The sequence below is a fragment of the Lathamus discolor genome, chromosome 6 (assembly GCF_037157495.1).
Source record: "Lathamus discolor isolate bLatDis1 chromosome 6, bLatDis1.hap1, whole genome shotgun sequence".
NCBI lineage: Eukaryota > Metazoa > Chordata > Aves > Psittaciformes > Psittacidae > Lathamus > Lathamus discolor.
In genome coordinates this window covers 91049950-91070396 of record NC_088889.1, presented here as the reverse complement: position 1 = coordinate 91070396, position 20447 = coordinate 91049950, and the positions used below count along the sequence as shown (strand labels likewise).

Genomic DNA, 20447 nt, shown 5'->3' with positions numbered 1-20447 from the left:
TGGTGCAGAAACCTTCACCCAAATACAAGATGAGTCCAAAACCAACTAGAAGTTGTTTACTAACAAGAGAAAAGGAGCTAGCAAACACCTCTGAACATCGTCTCCCTTGAACCATCCCGAACAGGCCTGAATATTCACAGCACTGAGCTCAGGAAGCCCATCAGCTATTCTCTGCTCCACGGCTGATAGGTTGGACAGCACTAATGTCCTTTTACAGGTCTGGACAGGACAAAACAGCTTCTGGGATTATCAGTTTTAAAAGCCACTTTAAACTCCAGAAGCCTCTCACAATAGGTTTAGAGCATCATCCTTGCACTATTCACTGACCACTGCAGAAACTTACCTCCTCAATCTTTTTGGTTTTCACCACTTCACAGATCTGGCTGATTGCTCGGATCCTATTGCTCAATCCACATTCTATGCTCAGTTCCTGGAAAGAAATGTAGACATAAGCTAACAGTTAATCTGGCTAAAACACTTATCCATTCCTCAAAGGGGATCACGAACCACAGAAAAATGAATTACACATTTGTGCAAAATGACCTGAGCGTTAGTCATCACTGGAGTTTTGCAGGAATTTCTCCAAAACCTTTTTTCCATTAGCAAATGATCCATCAAAACCAGAACTTTCATGGAACTGGGGCCAGCTTTGACCTTCCAAGAGAGAACATCTCCTTTTTCTCAGGAAAGCTGGTAACTCACTGGCTGTGGTGCTCACCCAGTTCATGGGAGAAGGGCAGAGAAAGGAGGGACATGAGGTCCAGCTCCCCAGCCTTTAAGGCTTTCATAAACCAGAAACCGTTTCCAGCTCGTGCTAACTGCCACCACACAAACTCAGTCTGGGGGAAGAGCAATGCATGCAGAGGAAACACGCTGTGAGCCGACGTAAGACACCACCACCCCATCAAACACCTCAAAAGGATCCAAACGCTGCATAACTAAAACACTGTAACTTCAAAGCAGACGAGTTTTACATCCATTTCGCTAGAGAATGAATGGAGAGATAAAGGGAAAAGGCACGCTCAGAGAGGGAATGAACGTCAAAACCAGTCAGGAGAATGAGCAAGCCCTCGCTGAGATCCTCTCAGCGCAGGTAATCCAGGCACTATCCCCACCTTTCCTACGCTCAGTTCTCACACCTTGAGTATTTCCGCAGTGATGATGAACTCTGTTTGCTTGCCCTCCGACAGCTTGGAACTTCCCCGGGATGTTCCCAGCCCCAGGAGATTCTTGAACTTCTCCTTCAGTCCAGAATCCTTGCTCTGAGGCTTTGCCATCGCTGCCAAGGAAGCAGCGCCGGGCCCCTGCAAACACAGAACAGGGATTCGGTGAAAGGGAATCTTTGAGCAGGAAAACACCAACACCAGCCATCGCAGTGTGGCGTTTACTGGTAGCTCTAGTGTCTCCAGCCACTTCAAACCCGGATGAAGCCCAACGCTGAGATGCTGTAAGTAGCCAGATGTAAGGAATCATGGAATCCCAGACTGGTCTAGGTTGGAAATCACCTCAAAGCTCCTCCAGCTCCAACCCCTGCCACGGGCAGGGACCCCTTCCACTGGAGCAGCTTGCTCCAAGCCCCTGTGTCCAACCTGGCCTTGAGCACTGCCAGGGATGGGGCAGCCACAGCTTCTCTGGGCACCCTGTGCCAGCGCCTCAGCACCCTCACAGGGAAGAGCTTCTGCCTAAGAGCTCAGCTCAGTCTCCCCTCGGGCAGGTTCAAGCCATTCCCCTTGGCCTGTCCCTACAGGCCCTTGCCCAGAGCCCCTCTCCAGGTTTCCTGCAGCCCCTTTAGGCAGTGTAAGGACAACAAATCTGAGCGTCCAAGCATCCAGATGCTGCCACGGCAAGGAGCAAGAGGGGAGCAAGCAGCAGCGCCCCCATTACAGCACATCCCCAGCAGCAGCCCTCAGGAACCATCGCCCCAGCCAGCCCCAACCCGCTGCCCCTCGGGGACCGCAGCGCCCGTCTCAGAGGGGGACACCCGCTCCCCTCACACAGCACAGCCCCAGCCCCCGAGCCCGGCAGACGCGCCCACAGACACAGCGCAGCCATCACTTGTGCTCCACAGGGACACACCACAGGCCTTGTCCTGCACCCTGGGGACCCGGCAGCACCGGGGACACACCGCAGCCCCTAACGCAGCCCAGGACACGGCACCCCGGCCCCCCATGCCCCCACACAAGCCGGGACACGCCACACACCCCCCCCCCAGGCCATGCCACAGCCCCTCACGGACACACCACGGGGGACACACGGCAGCCCCCGGCCCCTTACCGGGGGACACCGGGGCACAGCGCCGGCCGGGGCAGCTCCGCAGCACGGCAAGGCCCCGCCTCCCGCTAGGCCCTGCCAGGCCCCGGCGCCCCCCGGCCTGGACAGCGCAGAGCACGGGGCCCCCGCCCGGCCCGCTCCGCTCCGCTCCGGCCCGGCCCGGCCCGGCCCTCCTCTCCTCCACTCACTCACCCGCCGCCCCCGGCCCGGCCCCGCCGCCCCCGGCCCGCGGCCCGTTCCGCGCCCCGCCCCCGGCGGAAGTCCCGCCGCTTCCGGCCTCCGCGCCCGCCGCGGAGCCCGCCGGGGCCGGTAGTTCCCGGTAGTCCCCGGGGCAGCCGCCATGTGCGCGGCCGGGGCCGCCGGTGGTGGCCGGGTTGTGGCCCGGCGGCTCGGCAGGGCCGGGGAGGCGGCCGGAGGTACCGGGAGGGGTGAGCGGGGTTGTGCGCGGCCCCGGCCCGGCCTTGGCACGGGGAAGGGGACCCGGGGACACGGACATGGGTGCTCGGGATGGGGCCGTCCTGACCCGGAGGACCCAGCGATGCGCCTGGTCCTCCGCGGGCCGTGCGTGGGAGCCGTGCCCCGCACAGCGCCGTGTCCCCAGCTGGTCCCTGCATGGCCCCTTCCGGCTGGGGCTGCTGGGCTGGGGCTGTGGGGACAGGAGCCGAGCCTCCGGCACGGTCCCCGGGGTGGCTGTGGGCACACGGGGTCGATGCCGGGCTCCGGTGGGTGGTGAAGGTGCCTTTCCCTTGCCCCGTCCCTTGCAGCCGCGCAGGCAGGCAGCATCCCGAGGCGCAGCGGCAGGAGGAGGAAAAGCGTCCCCATTGCCTACGAATGTGGTGAGGAGCAAGGGGTGCCTGAGCCCCAGAGACCACGCTGGGAGCCCAAGGACTGGCGGCAGCAGCTGGAGCGCATCCGGGAGATGAGGAGGAGCAGGGATGCTCCCGTCGATGAGATGGGGGTGCAGAGGTGTTACGATAGCAGCGCGCCTCCGCAGGTAACAGCGCCCTGCCCCGGCGGGCAGGCAGGTGGGATGCAGCCCTGCAGCATCCCGCATCCTCAGTGGTGCCCCTGCGTATGTCCCGCTTTGGATGCCTCCAGAGCAGGACAATCAATGCGGGGAGTATCTGGACTCGAGGCTGGGGTTGGCCCCACGAGAGGTTAACCTACAAGTATGTATATGAGAGAAACCATTCATCCTGTTAGAGGAGGAAAATCAGCCACTGCCTCTCCAGTATTGGATTCGTTGGCTTCCAACAGCCCTTGTGAAGTGGCAGTGGGTGTTTGCTGAGCTGTTCTCTGCTCACATTCAGCCCGTGATGGACATCAGGAACCAAGCAGCAAACACAGCTGAGAGAGGTCCTTGTCCTCTGCTGAAACTGCTGCTGGGAGAGCTGGCAGGCTGAACCCAGAGTGGGAACTGGGGCAGAAACAGGATGATTTGGGGTTTGCGAAGAAAACCTGGAGAGCTTGTTGTGGCAGGGCTGTCCGCTGGGGCAGGCTGGCAGCGCATGAGGGCACGGCCCTTTTTATCTCTATGAGAATCCAAGGAAACGATGCAACAAGCTGCCTCTGGAATACAAAGGAAAAACACTGTGGAGATAAGAGCAGCACATAAGCATAGGCTGGCTTGCTTCCCTCTTGCAGTTAAGGGGATGGATGCAGGTTGAAAGGAAGGGCCGTGCTGGGATGACACAGTGCTTCCCAAGCTTGAAACACAGTCAAAGGCCCCAGAGGACACTTCCAACCAAGGGGACTGTTTGCATCAGTACAGAAGCCAAAGTGGAGTGAGGCCGTGGTGCGGTGCTGGGATGTGGGGCTGTGCATGGAACAGAGCAATGGGAAGGCTGTGCTCCACAGCGACCTGCTGCCCAATGAGGGAGGGATCTGGAAGATGCAGCTGCACAGCTTCAGCACATGCAGCACTGTCCTTGTCGCTGGCATTGTGCCTTGGGATTGGATCCCTGGGGAAAACGATTGGCTCTGCCTCTGGATTCAGGCAGTGTCACACGCTCCACAGCAATGTGGATTGGCACCAAGTGCAGCTGCGGGGCCAGGGGGACCACGGTGCATGATACGGAAATAACTTCTCTTCCCTAGGGAAGCAGGGTTGTTGCTTCCAAGAAAAAGTGGATGTTGTAACCCTCGGCACGCAGCAGTGCTCCTGGCACAATTCCATGCACTCGGAGATTACCCTGCTTCCATCCACTCGGGTTTTTCCTAAGGCATCTGCAGTTTTGGAAGCTTTAAGAGCTGGAGGAAGGATTGTATCCCACGTTATCCGGGGTCAGGCCAGGTTAGTTGCATCCTCCTCATTCTGCTGGAAAATCAGTTGAAAAGCAGGAGGTGAATGGTCTGAGCTAAAGCCTGTGTGTCAGCACCACAGGAACTTTGGGGTTTGTGCTTCATCTCCCAGTCTCTCTCATCCCAGTTCTTTAGGTTTGGTTTCATAAGGAGCTCACTAGAGCCAGATGCCCAATTCCTCCCAATTCCTACTGAAGCCTAGTGGGAAAGGGATGGGATTTTCAAAAGCTGCTTAAAGCAGAAGTTGCATGGAAACTCATTGGGTGTTTGTACTTCTATATCCTGTGGGGTCTCCTGAGAATCCCATCATCAGGAAAAGCTTTGGCCCTTTGTGGCTAAGCACTGGTGTCTTTGGATGTGAGATCCCAGCAGACAGTAGCTGCCCTTTTACCCACCCTGTCTGCTTGGATTGAAGGTGTTTCTTATCTCCCTTTCTTGTGTGGTAGCATTAAAAGGTGATGGATTATTTCTGTTGCAGCCTTGCAGACGGATATGGCTGATCCTGGGTAGGTCCATATAACGCACTGGCTTGAAGATGGTGCTGGGTGGAAGACCCAAGCCCCAGAGGTGGCTGGATCCTTTTGGAGGTCTTGGGGTGTCTCACAGCCTCCTTGTCCCCAGGTCATGCGCTACCAAGTGCTGCTGTCACTGATGCTGTCCAGCCAGACCAAGGACCAGGTGACATGGGCTGCCATGCTGCGCCTCCGGCAGCGCGGCCTCACCGTCGACAGCATTTTGCAGATGGATGATGCCACGCTTGGACAGATCATTTATCCCGTGGGATTCTGGAGGGTGAGTGCCTATAGAAGAACCCCTCCACTGCCCTCTGCTCCCATGCCGTTGTCTGAGGTGGCTCAGAGGGCCTGGAGAGGAGCTCAGTTGGCTGCAGGATTGTCCTCGTGGCAGGAGATGGTGAAGGAGAAAGCAAAGACCTCTGTCTCCCTTCCACAGCCTCCAGTGTGTGGCCTCACATGTAACGTACATTCAGGAATGCTTTGGTTTCTGAGCTGTTTGCCTCTTCTCCCTGTATTTGAAGGCACAAATACAACAGGATTTTCTGCCTTTCCCCTTGCTTTTCCAGAACAAGGTGAAGTACATAAAGCAGACGACAGCCATCCTGAAGCAGAAGTACGGGGGAGACATCCCGAGAACCGTGGAGGAGCTGATGCAGCTGCCAGGAGTTGGGCCCAAGATGGCTTACTTGGCCATGAACATCGCCTGGGACAGCGTGTCTGGGATAGGTAGGTGGGACCATGTTTATCCCATGCCTTTCCTAAATCCTGCCTCTCCTAAGTCCTCCTGTATTCCCCACGCAGAAGGGAAGCATTGCAGCTGGGTAAACTGCCTGCCCCAGGAGCCCAATAGCATCGCTTTAGTCATCTGCAGAGTATTTGGGTGGGTGAAGGATGTAACCCTCAGCCACTCACAGTGGATGCATTGCTGTAGGAGTTAAGCATGGATCCAGCTACTATTTTCCCCAAATTCAATAGCAGAAATCCACAAGGACAGCCATTCCCTCCCTCTGTCAGATGCTGGTGGGCAGTACAAGCATTGCCTGACTGGCTTAGCATCCAAAAAGATGTGCTAGCAGAATAATGCTTTGGTATCTCTTTTGTGTCAAGTCAGAGAGAGGTAGAGGGAACTGTGGGATTTGGGGATAGTTGTAGGGTAGTCTGAAGCTGTTTGAACAACTCTCATTGGGCTTTCTGTTTGACAAGCTGTTGGAGGGCAGAAGCAGAGTTTCATCAGAATTGCCATTAGAAATCAGTCATTCATGATGGGTTGTAGGAAGAAATGGTCTCAGGCAATCCGCAGCTAGGGAATTTCTGGTCTGGTTTAGTTCCTGCAGCTGCCTAAGAGGCGACCACAGGTCCATGTGTTTATTTGCCATGTTTATTGTGCACAGAGCATAGAAGAGCACAGAGCCGTGCCCCTGGAGCCGTCTGCTTTAGCTGGGAGGAAGATGACCTTTGAAGGTCCCTTCCAACCCAAACTGTTCTCTGATCCTGAGCCTGTGGTGGAGCAAGCCCAGGCCAGACCCAGGGCAGGTTTGCTCCTGTATGGTGCTGCTTTATGGAGCATGGCTGGCAGCAGAGCTCCCGCAGCAGCCAGCAGATGGGGCTGGATGCTCAGCTGCAGGGTCCCAGCCTGGGGACCTCTGGGGACACATTAATATTCCAAGTGTAGCTGCTGCTTATGGAGGAGCTCTAGGAATGGTGCCACCTGATGAATGCCTGCTGCTGCTGCGAGCACACAGCCCAGGGCTCATTCCTGCAGCCCCACTGCTGCCCATCAGCTGTACCAGACATGGCTGTAGATTCAGACTGGGGTCTGATGTTCTCTCCCTGCTGTGGGGGAGGGAAGTCGAGAGGGAGCCAAACAGAGCAACTGTTTTCCAAATAATGGTGTGCTCAGTTTTGATTTCGGAGGCAAGACTTTGTCTTCCTGTTTACAGCAATTTCCTGGGGTTTGCCCAATTAGCCACAGAGACAGGTTTATCGCTGCTGATCTAACAATAATATACTTTGCATTCAGGGCTTTTTAGCTCAAAGCACTTTCTAAACATTTGTTTAAGCCTCACAAACCCTCTTGTGTTGGTAGGTATTATGAAATGTGTTTTCCATCTGGGTAAACTAAAGGGCAGAGATTGCAGCTTGTGTAACATCAGCTGAAACACAGGGAGGAAGAGAACCCGGGACAGGCTGCCCTGTGCCTGCTCGATCGGAGCAAGCAAACCTTTGAAGGAAGATTGGGTCAGATTGAGCGTGTCACTGGTGTGTGGTAGGAGATACCCATCCCACCTTGCTTTTGGCCCTGGGCCTAGGAAGAAAGCAGCACATTTGCTCTGTGAATAAGCCTCCCCTCCTGTTCCACCTGACCCATGAGGGATCTCACGCAGGGCACTGGACCTGGTGTGATGTGACTGCAGCTTTTGGCTGTGCTCTCTCTGTTCAGGGGTCTCTGCCCCCACCTAAACTCTGGATTCTCCCTTCCTTAGCTGTGGACACCCACGTGCACAGGATCTCAAACAGGCTGAAGTGGGTGAAGAAGGAGACCAAATACCCTGAGGAGACTCGGGTGGCACTGGAGGAATGGCTGCCCAGGTGAGCCTCCTTCCTCCACCACCCCCAGCAAGCCTCTCCCTGGCTGCTGGAGCCAGGTCTGCACACAGTCCTGTTTGTAGCCTTTCCAGTGACTGCATTTCGGTTCCCTCCTCTTTATGGGGTCTGCTCTGCAGTTGTTTCTCCTCTCCCAAAGAGCTGCAGCATCTCAGCTCTGTGATTGTTTGTTTCCTGGCTATCAGGCACTACTGCAGCCAGGTACCTGGAGGGCTCAGTGCCCAATTCTTACCTTGACAAGTTTAGCATGACCCAACCCAGGTGCTTTTCTCCACAGGCCCTTGCTGAGTGCAGTGGCCACAGCAGTACCAAAGCAGGATTGGATTCTGGCTTTCACTGATGCTTAATCTTCAGCATCACATACCAGTTGATGGGTACTCTTGCACCTCCGCATCCGTCACGTGTCTTAGCACAAGAGAATGACCACAGGCACTTTGTGTGTCCGTCCTGTACTCCCCAGCCCAGTTCGGAGGGCTCAGGAAAGGCTGGGAGAGCTGTTCTTAGCAGGAGGCTGGGAGCCGCCTCCAGGCGCCTGGGGAAGCCAAGAGGAACAGGCAGTAGGCGAAAGGGATCTATTTAGAAGCACGGGCTGTTCTTTAACCCCTCCAAGCAGCTGTATTGGGGCTCATGTTTTTTCCTCTCACTGCAGGGATCTCTGGAGGGAGATAAACTGGCTCCTGGTGGGCTTTGGCCAGCAGACCTGCCTGCCTGTGAATCCGCGCTGCACCGAGTGCCTCAATCAAGACATTTGCCCAGCTGCTAAGAGACACTGAGGGGTCATCTGGTCTTTGGAGAGCAACAAAGCTGCTTCAGCTCAGCAGCAGCCCGGAGCTGAGCCCTGGCAAAGCTGTGCATTGCACGGGGCTGGCTGTGTGACTGCAGGGAAACAGGAGCCTGCTGCAGCCAGCTCAGCATCACTGGGGAGCGAGCAGCCGCTGGCAAGGGCTGAGCTCTCAGAGGAAAAAGGGGCTTTCAGAGTGCAGCAGTCCTGCTGGGTCAGTGCTAAAGGCTCCAGCCCCTGTGTGAATGCCTGAGCATGCCCCAGCTGTGCTGCAGCAGGAGGAGCTGTTGAGAAGAGCTTTGTCCTGGAGGACTTGCTGCTGCTGCTGCTTGTAAATACACGTGTAATAAAGGTGGTGGGGTGTTTCTACCCGTGAGGTTTGCTGGCATCTGTGCAAGGCAGGGCACAGGGAGGAGAGCACAGGGGACCTCACCGAAGTGTGAGACCAGAGCAACCAGCCCTGCCAGATGACAGCAGGCAGCCTACAACATGCCCAGCCACCTCCTAGCCCAGGCAGCAAGGGGCACTGTGATGAGTAAAGGTACAACCAAAGACTTGAGGAGCCAGGATCAGAGGAGGGCATTACCTGGATAAATGACCTGGGTCCTGGTAGAAGAGGAGGGGCACCAGGAGACAAACCAGCATCACTCTCAGTTCAGCTTCGGTGTAAGCCAGGAAGGGTTACAGTGGCCACAGGCTGGTGTATGCCTCAGAAGCTGACAGGAGGGACACCACCACCGTCGGTGTTTTGTTCTTCAAAGAAAGGGCAGCGCTGACTTCATTGTAGAGCTTCAAAGGAATAATTCCAGCTACTCTTTAAACAGGCGAGGGAGGAAGCAAAGTTTATAATGTGCTAAAGGAGGCTGTAATTCCGCTCTCGAGTTCCCTACCAAACAGATGAGGAGCGAGCAAATAAGTACTTGGTACATGGGAAAACGAAGTTTATTACTGACATTACAGTGTACATTATGGTTTTGCAATGCAGCTGACAGCCTTATACTTTATTGATTTTTTTTCCAAGTTAAAGGTACAGGAACGGAATGATTATAACTGAGCTACAAGATGTCAGGAAGACGCTAAGTGCTTTAACCAGGAGCAGTTTCCATGGAATAAGCAGAGATTAAGATTTTAGAACTTTATCGGTACACATTTGCACACCTGATTTCCTTTGATCTGCATTCAAAACTACACGTTCTCTTTCATCCCCCTCCTCAGCTACAGCGGTGCAGCCTGGTGTGAGAAACGGGCTATTTACAAACAGGTCTTTGCTCTCTGACATGCATCAGAGTGAGACGTGGAGGCTGGTGGCATGGGGAACGTTCTGCCCTGCTCAGACCAGGGCACTGCTGGGGCTTTGGCTATGCAGGCATGGGAAGCAACGTGCAGACCCTGGGAAAGGGCTCCTTCCAGAGATTACTGACTTACAGAAGGAGGTATTGGGGAAGGGGGGCAAAAAGAGAGTAGGGAATTGTCTTGGAACAGAAGGGAAGAGGTGTCTTAATGGCAGAGTCCTGGAGGGGAGGCAGACCTCTCTGCATCCTGAGCCACCACCCCGCTGCCAGTCTCACCCCATAGCCAAACGCCTGCACCATTTCCTCTCCCAAGTCACTGTTTCCAACCTGTTCAGCCCATCCATGCTCCTATAAAAGATAACTTCCATAAAAAACTCATCTCCTTCACCCCTGAGGCTCTCCACACTCTCCTGTCAGCCAGCAAACAGCCAAGTGTCCCTGCCCTGCACCAACCCATTGCTGTGCTGAGCCTGACCCGCTGCCAAGGAGAGCAGTGAATGTTCTAAGGCACCTTTTAGCTCAATACGTGGGCAACGCACGCAGAGCCATTACAATATCCAGAAGATACCAATCAATCCAAAGGCCATGGGCTTGTGATGCAGGGCAAAATCACAGCCATGTGCTTTTAGTCCTCCATGTCCAAGGGATTGCTGCCATTTGCCTTTAGCTTGGGAAAGTGGTTTTGTACTCAACTGTCCCACTGTGCCCAGTCCCTTCCCACTGCTGCCATGGCATTTGAGATGAAATACGGGGCAGCAGAGCCTGGGGAGCTGCTGGGGCACAGGAGGGATGGGGCAGCCCTGTCATGACTGGGCCACTGCTCTGGGAGAACACCTGCAACCTGTAAGAGGGTTATAGTTGAGCCTCATCCTCCTCCCTCCCTTACAGCTAAAGGCAAGTAATAAAGAGCTTAAATGGGCTTAATTTGTAATGCTTTAACAATATGTTTTTGAGGTTCTATTACCAAGAGCAGGGTGTTTCCAAAGGAGGCCGCAGAAAGCCAAAGCAATTGCCCATTCCCTAACACCACTACCTGCTTCATATCCAGCCCCACGGAGACCTCAGGCTTCTGAGGACACCTTCCTATTGTCAAGACAGAGCCGGTTATAGGATGGAGGCATCCAATACCAGCTCCAAATCTGGAGCCCAGATACCAGAAGTAACAAACCAGATGGGACCAGGACCCTATTCCAGGACCCAGCACCAAGCCCACAGCTACAGCCCCATCCCCACATTCCTCCTTGGAAACAGATGCTGGGTTGTGTTCATTTCCAAGTCCAAAGAGGTTCTGCAGCATCTCAGCTCTTGTCCTCTCGCAGTGCTGCTGGAGCCAGGCAGGCAGCACTGCTCCTCACATCACAGGGCACAACTGGCCCCGCTCCCTGCCTTCCGCCAGCGCTCAGCACTGCGCTGATGGTGTGAATGGTGAGCCCTGTGGTGTCTGGGGTTTGTGTTTAAATCCTGCCCTCTCCCTTCTGCAGAGCTGTCAGCAATGACAAAGGGCTTTTCTCACCCGGGCAGATGTCACTGGTGGGGAGGGAGGTTCCTAAACTAACCAGAAACATATGGGACTTCACTTAAAAAACCAAGAAAACAACAAACCAACCTTTTTCATTTCCAGAGCAAAGCCAACAAGAGCCATTTACAGCCACTGTCCGTGTTCCCATCGCGTGAGCAGAGCATGGGGTGCTGGGGAGGGCTGCCAGGTATACCCCAGCCTGCAGGTCCCCACCACGATGGGGGTATGAGGCCGTACAACATCGCACAAGGGCACGGAGCATCCCATGGGGCTCAGCCTGGGACACCCACAGACCACACCCCCCCCCCAAATACAACTAGAAAAAGGTAATAGAAGCCTAAATGATGCAGGTAATAAAGAGTTAAACTCTTCCAGTCTTTTCTCATAGGAACAGGGGACGGCGGGCAGCCAGAGCAAGCAAGAAGAGGAGCTTTGGTCACATTTGTCTTATGAGAATCGCTGGTGAGTAACAACAATAATAATAACAATAATAATAATAAAAAATACAAAATAAAAGGACTTTAAAATACGCCTTGTAAAAGCAACCAGTGAAGAGCAGAGCACAAAGCATCTCACGTGGACACTGAAGGACAGGGCGTAGGCACCTCAGAACGTCCAGGCTGGGGCAGGATTGAGGTGGACGGTGGCCACCAGCAAGGCTCAGAAGTTGCTGAATATCTCCCTCTTCTTGTTCCAGTCCATCTGCGGGGCTCTCTTCTTCACACGCTTGGCCCTCACCTTCTCCTTGGCCTCGGCAGCCGTTGGGCTCAGGGACAAGCCGCTCTCCTCAAACGGGTCTTTCTTCTCTACGTCCCCATCCTGCGTGGAGAAGGGAGCAAAGCTGTCAGCATCCCATCACCACCACCACAGCACGGCCGTGGTGTCCTGCAGCGTTTCACCCCGCATGCCCCAGGAGCGGTGTTTCTGCAGCACGGACCATGAGCAAACACTGGGTTATTTTGGGTTATTTTGGAGCAGTCAAAGTCCCTCCTCCATGCCGGGCCTGTGGTTTCAGTGGCGGCAGCAGCATCCGTGTGGCCACGGCGTTAATTATGACATTGCACCTTGTGGGTTGTTTTCTTTCCCCCACCTGAAGAATGTGTGGAAGTGGAAAAGTAGGAACATAGAAGCTGCTGCTGGGGGGGGGAAAGGAGCTGCTCCGCGTGTCTGCTGGGATAATGGCAGCAGCAGGCGACAATATGGAAACACGGAATCCTGGAATGGTTTGGGTTGAAGGGACCTTAAAGCTCCTCCAGCTCCAACCCCTGCCCCGGCCAGGGACCCCTTCCACTGGAGCAGCTTGCTCCAAGCCCCTGTGTCCAACCTGGCCTTGAGCACTGCCAGGGATGGGGCAGCCACAGCTTCTCTGGGCACCCTGTGCCAGCGCCTCAGCACCCTCACAGGGAAGAGCTTCTGCCTAAGAGCTCATCTCAGTCTCCCCTCAGGCAGGTTAAAGCCATTCCCCTTGGCCTGTCCCTACAGGCCCTTGGCCAAAGCCCCTCTCCAGGTTCCCTGCAGCCCCTTTAGGCACTGGAGCTGCTCTCAGGTCTCCCCTTTAGGAGCCTTCTCTTCTCCAGGCTGCCCCAGCCCAGCTCTCTCAGCCTGGCTCCAGAGCAGAGCTGCTCCAGCCCTCGCAGCATCTCCGTGGCCTCGCTCCAGCAGCCCCACGTCCCTCTTGTGTTGGTGCCCCAGAGCTGGACACAGGATGGGGGGGTCTGGGCTCAGGCACACACTGCCTTCCGTGTGAAGGAAGCATCTATACCTGCCTACACTCGCTGCTGCCCGACCACACACAGAGCTCCAATGGAATGATTGCACAACCCTGCTGATACCCATGGGCACATCTTCCACCAGCACCGCAAGACAATGGCCCTGGCTTAACGAATGCAAAGTGAATGGGGTGGTGGCTTCAATGAGCACACCAGGGAGTCACAAACAAAGCCTCACCAGCCCCAGCACCTCTGGTTCCTAGTGCAGAGGGGACACAGCCACCTCTGGAACACCCCATAGGAGGACCTGCTGCTCTCAGGCACCGGGACACAGCCCGGCTCCCCAAGGGCAGCAGCCATCGGATCAGGACGTGTTATTTAATGCTCAGGGACACACGGAGACGCCAGGCTGCAGGCGCTCGGCCATGGCTGGGCACAGCTGGCCTGCGAGGCTCCACCAGAGAAACAGCCCCAGTCCTGCAGTCACCAAATCCACGCTCCTCCCATCTCGAGCAGCTCTTTATACACCGATAAACCCCTGTGGTCCAAGCTAAGAGCTTGGATTGCCTTGCTATTTCCTTTCAGCCTGCCTTGCTCCCAGTAGCAGCGCTTGAACCTCACAGCTCCATCCTGCCCTGCAGCTTGTCAGTAGAACCACACTTAAGATTCAACCCCCCTGTAGACATCCTTTCATCTGGCCTTGACCAACCACCTGAAGGGGTGATGGATCCATCCCAGCAATGCGGACACCCCCATACTGGAACCAGTGCTGTGGCACCAGAGCTCATGGCTCCATTGCGTGCACATCTACAGTGCAAGGGATGAACGAAACCTGGGTTTGTTGCTGGGTGGATGTAAAGGTACCCAAGTCTGAGAGATAAAACTGAAAATGCATTGCAAGGCTCTGTTACACCATGAGGCAGGTACGGACAGTGGTAGGTAAAAGGGATGGGGACTATTTGGGGGTTTTACCTCTGATTCCTTCCCAGGACTCTGAAGGTCACTGTGAGATGAAGATGTGGATCCTCCATTCAGCTAATGGGAAACACAGTGTTAGTGCAGTGTGCACAGGGACAGAAACAGGGATAAAATACAAAGCCTAAGCAGAAAAATCACAGATCATGAAGGGACCTTAAAGCTCCTCCAGCTCCAACCCCTGCCATGGGCAGGGACCCCTTCCACTGGAGCAGCTTGCTCCAAGCCCCTGTGTCCAACCTGGCCTTGAGCACTGCCAGGGATGGGAAATCCACAACTGCTCCATCCTGGTGGGGATGGACATCCCAGCCACTCCTCCAGGGGCAGGACCTGAGCCCTGGGACCGAAATGGGGCTGAAACCAGCCTTGTTCAACCCTCAAATTCAAGCTGCAGCAGGAAGCAGTTAAAAGCAGGCAGCAGCAGTAAAGCTGAGCTAAATGAGCCTTAGGGACATCACGAGCATGCCTTTCAGCTCTGCAGGCTGGCAAGTCACCCCGACAGGCTTGTATGTCATAGGTGGGAGCGGAGGAAAGCCAGCATGCCAGGAGCCTGGCTTCTCACCCTTGATCCCTCTGGACCACTCCAACAGGATCCCCTGAGCAGAGCTAACCCAGGATGCTGCCCAGCCATCGGGGCACCCTGGAACAGGCAAATACTCACCTGAGTCTGTGCAGATCCATTTGTCATGGGCTGAGGCACCACACCTATGGACCACATCGAAACACACAGTAAATACACTCAGGTGGGATTGCTGGTCCCAGATCGCAGGCAGGAACCCCTCAGCATCACGCACCCATCACCCATCCCCAGCCTGATTGCCCTGCCCACCCCAAGCTCTAGCAGCTCCCTGCACCTCATCTCTTGACTTGTACCCTTGTCAGCTTGAGGTCAAAGCAGTGCAAAGAATGCAATTAATACTTCCCCTATTCCTGCAAACACCAGCATTCACCAGGACACTTCATCATCACCGCATGTGCTGTCACCGGGCCTTGGTCCATGAGGAATGCATCGAGATGGCCACGAGAGATGCAGGGGCTCCAGCACCCACCCGCACCCACTGTGCATCCGTGACCCTGGCTGCATCCCCAGCACAGGGAACAAGGGCTCCTTTCTCCCCGGTGCCACCAGACAGCTCCTGCCCCAGCTCCTCCTCGAACCGATGCGCAGCATCTGACACCACTCTCACCCTGCGCTCCCCAGCATCCTCTGACCCATTTCTTTGGACAAATCCCCCCATTGAGCATCCAGGAGCCGGAGCACAGAGCAGATAAGGAACAGCTCTGTTGGGAAACAAGAGCCGGGGGCAGGACGTGCTGGGGAGCTGCAGCACGACGGGTTGGGGAGCGGACAGGCAGCTTTCCCTGCCAGGTTTCAACAGCAAGGAAAACATTTGATGCAAGAGCCACCCCTGTGATCGCTGTGGCGTGAAAACCTCCCTCTGGTGCTTCTTGATGCGCACTCAGGCTCCTTCAGCAGCGCAAGGGGGGTTTGTGGCACTCTCCCTCCTGAGATCCCAGCTCAGCAGCCGAAAACAGAGGCGATGGAGGAGCTGCCATCAGGGAGATGCCCCAGCCGCATGCGAGCATCCCGCATCTCATCCCTCACCAAGCACCCGGCTCCCCCCCTGCGCTCAGCCTCAGCCACGTTCGGGCAGCAAGTTCCCAGGTTAATCATTCACCCTGCACAAATACCCCGCTGGGTTTGGGCTCCAGTAGGAAGCGTTCTCACCACTTATAAATAGCTGGGTGGTGCTCAGGAAACAACCAGGGGATGAGGCAGAAGGGAAACGGGACTCTCCCTGCTTCTGGAATCCCACCCAGGACACAGTGAGTCACGGGAATGGCGCAGGATCATGCAGGGAAAGCAAAGGCTCAGGGCTCACCTTTGGTGTGTTCCTCCGTGGGGGTCACCCCCAGCTTCTTGAAGTAATCATCTGTCTCGGGGTCCACCACCAGGAGCCTGGCTTCGTTCTCCCTGGACTTGATGTGGGACACGACCTCCGAGTGCCGCAGCCCCTCCACATTTATGCCATTCACCTGCAAAGCAACAGCATCAGATCCCACGTCTGTGCCCCCTCCTCGCTGGGCCCCCAGCAGGCTCCAATCCCCTCAGGAATGGGATTTTCCTTGTTTAATTCCTATGGGATGATAGGAAGGCTGCAGGCATTCTCCTTCCCTTTCCTGCCATGGCCTCCTACCACCCTGACCTGCCTGGTCCCCTGCTAGAGCATCCTTTGCATTACCGCACACTTCTGCCTGCATCCCAAACACATCCATTGGGAATCGCAGAGCCCAGGATCCACCATCACCTCACCCACCCAGGTCCTGCCAAAACACTCTGGCTGCCCTCCTCAGTGATTCCAAACCAGCCTTCACCTTGGATGTGCCCTGGGTATCTCAGGCTGTCTGCGGGGTGCAGCCATGTGCAGGAGTGTGTCCTGCTCCCCATCCCTGCCCATCATCCCCCCCTCCGCCATGGAAAGCCGTGCATTTCCCATGTCCCCCTGCCTGCTGCACGGATTCATTTCTCCCTTCCCTGCGTGCGAGCCGGGACCTGGCAGGGAACGTGATCCCTGCTCCAATTGTTCCCCGCAGAGAGGGGACAATCGTGATTTGGAGGCATTGTGCACGGTGGGGAATGAATCGCCCTTTGTCCTGCAGGGGAAGGTCTCCGCACCGCCCAGCCGCTCGCTGCTGGACCTGATTCACTGTGAGAAACTCCTGCTCCATGCTCCAGCTCATCCCAGCCCATCCTTCACCCAGCCAAAGGCGCCTGCCCGCAGGGCAGCAGAGCCATGAGCTAATTCAGCTTGGGCAGAGAGTGCTGGTGGTGCGGAGATGACCAGGAATGGGGTAACCTCCTCTTAAACACAGCTACTCCATCACTACGACTCTGCGGAACAAGACAAAGGCTCCGCAATCTGTCTAGCACAGAAAGGACTTTGCTAGGAGAGTGGAGAGCAGGTTTTGCTGGGTTTTGTAAGCCCCACATAACGTTATCTCTGCGTGCTTTGGATGCACACATCTGCCAGCATCACCAGCATCAATACGTTTCTATTCCTCCTCCTCCTGCAGACGGACAACTGCCTTCTCCCATGCACACAGATTCCAGAGCTCAGGACTGAGCCCAGGAGCAGGATAACCCCATCCCAGCCCCACAACAGACCCAGCAGAGCCACCTGCTTGTCCCAACCACAGAGGGACACAGGCAAACGCTGCAGAGCCTGAGCCAGCTCCAGCCTTTGGGCTCTCCTTTGCGTTTCGGATGCCTGAACACAAACCTGGGGTACAAGCGGGTCCTGAGGGCCAGGACAGGGCTGCAAAAGGCTGAGATGGAAACGGAACCCCCTGCCCTGGCTTTGCAGATGCTGGAAACCTCAGCTGCCGGCTTGTAACCCTGCTCCATCCCCGGCAGCATCCTCCTGCCACGCCAGGTCACCCCGATTCACACCCAGCGCTCACCCCGGGTGAGCTCAGCCAGGCAGCACCGAGCTGCTCCCCCCGTCCTTGCACAGGGCTGGGGGGGGGCATCAAATATTTATCAGAGCCCCATAGAGCAGGCTGGGAGGGGATCGAGTTCCCGAGCTCGGTGGCTCACCCCTCATTGCTTTGTGTGCGCCAGGCACCCAGCCAGGCACCCATCAATAAATAACAGCCCCTCAGCGCAACACCGTGGAGCTGCCCTGCTCCCTGCACTCAACCTGCAGGGGCTGGGAAGAGGCAGTGGAGCAGTTATTCATGGGGCTGGAAAGGGCTTCGGTCGTAGTAATGCCCCATCTCGCCCAGCTCTGTGGGATTAAAGCGCTCTCTTCCAGCGGTGCAAGCACCATTCGTGCTCTGAGCCGGCAGCGAGGGACATGGATTGGTCCCCTGGGAAGGTTTTGGGGTTCATCCTCCTCAGGAAAGGCTACACGTCACCCCAAAAGGGGACACCGACATGATGTGATAGTAGTGAAAGGGGTGATGGCTGCTGTGCCTGGGCACCGGCTGCTGGGTCCATCCCTGCCTGTCCTGCTGTCCATGCGCTGCCCAAAGCACAGGCAGCTCTGGATGGGGAACCTTGCTCTTCACGAAAAGCACAAGACAAAGAAGGCAAAGGGAGGGTGTTTCCCAGCTGCATCAAATGCAAGTTGTGCCGCACTCAGAGACCAGGAAGGTGCTTCCAAGAGCAATTTCCCTCCCATTCTTCCATGATTTAGTGCCTTAAAATCTCTGCAAAGCTTTTCCCCGCTCTGTCTCCCAACACGTGCCTGGCAGTGCATCAGCTCAGCTGGGTGGCACCGACCCATCACTGCGCCCAGACACCAGACCAGAGGGTGGCTGGGCTGGAGGCCACCCCTTGTGCTGGCGGTGAGACACCCATGTGTCCCCACAGCCCTTTCACTGCAGTGGGCAGATGCAGCTCCAGCACTGGGTGGCATCAGGCAATGCCATCAACTATGGGTCCTGACAGTATCATAGGGGGGCAGATGGGCACCCACCAAGTACCTCATCTATCCAAAGGGTTCCATTGCCATCCCTAAGCCGCTTGGACAGGCACAGGGGCTGCAGTTTGCCTGTGTCACCCTCCCTTGTGCCAGCAGGAGCCTGGAGCACCATTTGGGTTCCAGCACTCGTTTTTGTCCCATGAGGTGCTGAAGGACCACAGAGCCATGGTCTAAGCACCTACATTGGTCTCACGGCTCTGCAAGAGGGGAATACATGGGAATTCTGATGGAAAAGATCATGGGATAGGGGGTTGTTTCAGCATCAGGCTTCCAAGGGTCCCATCACTTCTGCAAGAGGGGGACAGAAGCCGGCCAGGCAGGACTGCACATCCTCGGTACACACCAAGGAACCCCCGGATGCTCCCTGAACCATTACCTCCACCAGCCGGTCCTGGGGCCGCAGCCCGGATCTGGAAGCCGGTGAGTCGGGATCGACCGAGCGGATGAACTGCCCCGGCCGGGACTTCTCGCTGTGCAGGTTGAAGCCGTAGCCATTGGGACCCTTCTTCAGGTGGCAGAGACGTGGGCACAGCTCCTTCTGTCCGTTTAAATCCTGGTTAACAGAGAGACAAGAACGCGGTGGTTGATTTATAGCTTTGGCTTCGCTCTCAAGCAGATGTCATCATAAATAAAGCTACCAAGGAAGCCCCGTATCTGCACCCTGTCCCCCCGCTCCCCCGAGCAGGGACAGGCGAACAAACGAGTTTCCTCTCATTGAGGCTATTTTCGAAAGCCAATTGTCCAAAACCGCTCCAGAAAGATTAAAACAAAACAAAAAACCTGCATTTCCTTCACCAGATAGAGTCCACCCATGCACCAACCCCCCCAGCAGCAGCAGAGCCCCACCAGACCCGAGGTGAAGCACACAGGGTCACCCAGGCACGGGATTAACCTTACTTATTCAAGGCAGTGCCGTGCCCTTGGTGCTGGTGACAGCAGCATCACCCGTGGGTATGATCACCACCCAGCAGAGGGGTTCTGGGGCAATGAACCCCACTCTTGCTATAGGATGAACAGCACAGGAGCATGGGAGGAGTTTAGTGCTTTCCTCCTGTCCATGGAGAATGCTTTATGGCTCCTCAGGGGAGCAAACACCAGCTCTCCTCCAGGTCTGTAGGACCCATTATGTTCCCTTGGACGTTGCTCCCCTCTCCAGCCCCTTCACTGAGCAGCACCAGCTCCAGCGCAGCATCGGCTCTGGCACAGCGCTGCATCCCTAGCAAGGGGGATACAGGCTGTCATTTCCACCCGGGCTTTAAGGCAGAACAGCCCCTGTGGCTGGGTTTTAATCTTCCAGCGCAATAAGTGCGTGAACAGACCAGGTTTTCTTCACATCAGTTCTGGTGAAATCTCTCACAGCTTTTCCTTTCAAAGCAAAAACCCACGCTGCAATTTCCTCTCCAGGCCAAGAGGCACGGTGAAACGCCAAGCCTGCCTCCCACCCTGCCCGGGGAGGTCCTCCCTCCTCCGACAGCTCCGCACCGGCTCCATGCTGGAGCTGCCTTTGCCAACAGCCCCTTGTGCTCCCAGCACCTTGGGGTTATTCCTCCAAAACACCCCCAATGCTGTTTAAAAGCTGCTTCCTCACCAGGAAGCGCTGCAGGAGCTGGGGGCACCCAGGGATGATGCCAAGGGGCTCCAGCCACTCAGGAACCCTGTGTGGCACCAACCAAAGGATGTTTCCCCTTGGAATTTGCTCCCTCGCCTCAAGCTCCTCCAAACCACAGCCCCTGAGGCCAGAGCACCAAATTCCACGGAGAACCACTTGGAAAGGAGTGAGCAGCGCCCATAACGGGCATCGGGGCACACCTGGACCAGCTGCAAACTGTACCTGTGCATTTCACGGAATCAGACTGGTTTGGGTTGAAGGGACCTTAAAGCTCCTCCAGCCCCAAGCAGGGACCCCTTCCACTGGAGCAGCTTGCTCCAAGCCCCTGTGTCCAACCTGGCCTTGAGCACTGCCAGGGATGGGGCAGCCACAGCTTCTCTGGGC

General features: G+C 56.0%; 3 protein-coding genes across 13 annotated transcripts in view; 1 reads left to right on the top strand and 2 right to left on the bottom strand.

Moving 5' to 3' along the window:
* TSC2 (TSC complex subunit 2) overlaps positions 1-2516 on the bottom strand; it is a 32709-nt gene extending 30193 nt beyond the window's left edge. For 6 of the 7 annotated variants that reach the window (XM_065684885.1, XM_065684888.1, XM_065684886.1 and 3 more), the window contains exons 1-3: positions 2464-2516; positions 1140-1304; positions 344-430 (exon numbers count right to left, since the gene is read on the bottom strand). In XM_065684885.1, the coding sequence (XP_065540957.1) occupies positions 344-430; positions 1140-1277 (225 nt within the window). In that variant the 5' untranslated portion in view covers positions 1278-1304; positions 2464-2516. Of the gene's footprint in view, positions 1-343; positions 431-1139; positions 1305-2274; positions 2374-2463 lie in introns of those variants that run through there. The other variant, XM_065684892.1, reaches the window with a different exon arrangement.
* A 51-nt stretch (positions 2517-2567) lies between these two features.
* On the top strand, positions 2568-8841 carry NTHL1 (nth like DNA glycosylase 1). 4 transcript variants are annotated; one of them, XR_010613801.1, is made up of 8 exons: positions 2568-2699; positions 3036-3265; positions 5194-5364; positions 5654-5813; positions 7571-7676; positions 7757-7892; positions 7969-8248; positions 8341-8430. XR_010613801.1 is itself a non-coding variant. In XM_065684880.1 (6 exons), exons 1-6 carry the CDS (start codon positions 2612-2614, stop codon positions 8462-8464), a joined length of 879 nt encoding a protein of 292 aa, XP_065540952.1. In that variant the 5' UTR covers positions 2571-2611; the 3' UTR covers positions 8465-8841. The 4 variants fall into 4 exon arrangements, 2 of the variants coding, with proteins under 2 accessions (XP_065540952.1, XP_065540953.1); XR_010613802.1 differs by having other exon boundaries at positions 2569-2687; XM_065684880.1 differs by lacking the exons at positions 7757-7892; positions 7969-8248 and having other exon boundaries at positions 2571-2699; positions 8341-8841.
* Positions 8842-9389: 548 nt separating this feature from the next.
* NHERF2 (NHERF family PDZ scaffold protein 2) overlaps positions 9390-20447 on the bottom strand; it is a 32335-nt gene continuing 21277 nt past the window's right edge. For both annotated transcript variants that reach the window (XM_065684878.1, XM_065684879.1), the window contains exons 3-7: positions 18831-19007; positions 15851-16004; positions 14629-14672; positions 13965-14027; positions 9390-12102 (exon numbers count right to left, since the gene is read on the bottom strand). In XM_065684878.1, coding sequence (XP_065540950.1) covers positions 11944-12102; positions 13965-14027; positions 14629-14672; positions 15851-16004; positions 18831-19007 — 597 coding nt within the window. In that variant the 3' untranslated portion in view covers positions 9390-11943. The remainder of the gene's footprint in view (positions 12103-13964; positions 14028-14628; positions 14673-15850; positions 16005-18830; positions 19008-20447) is intronic.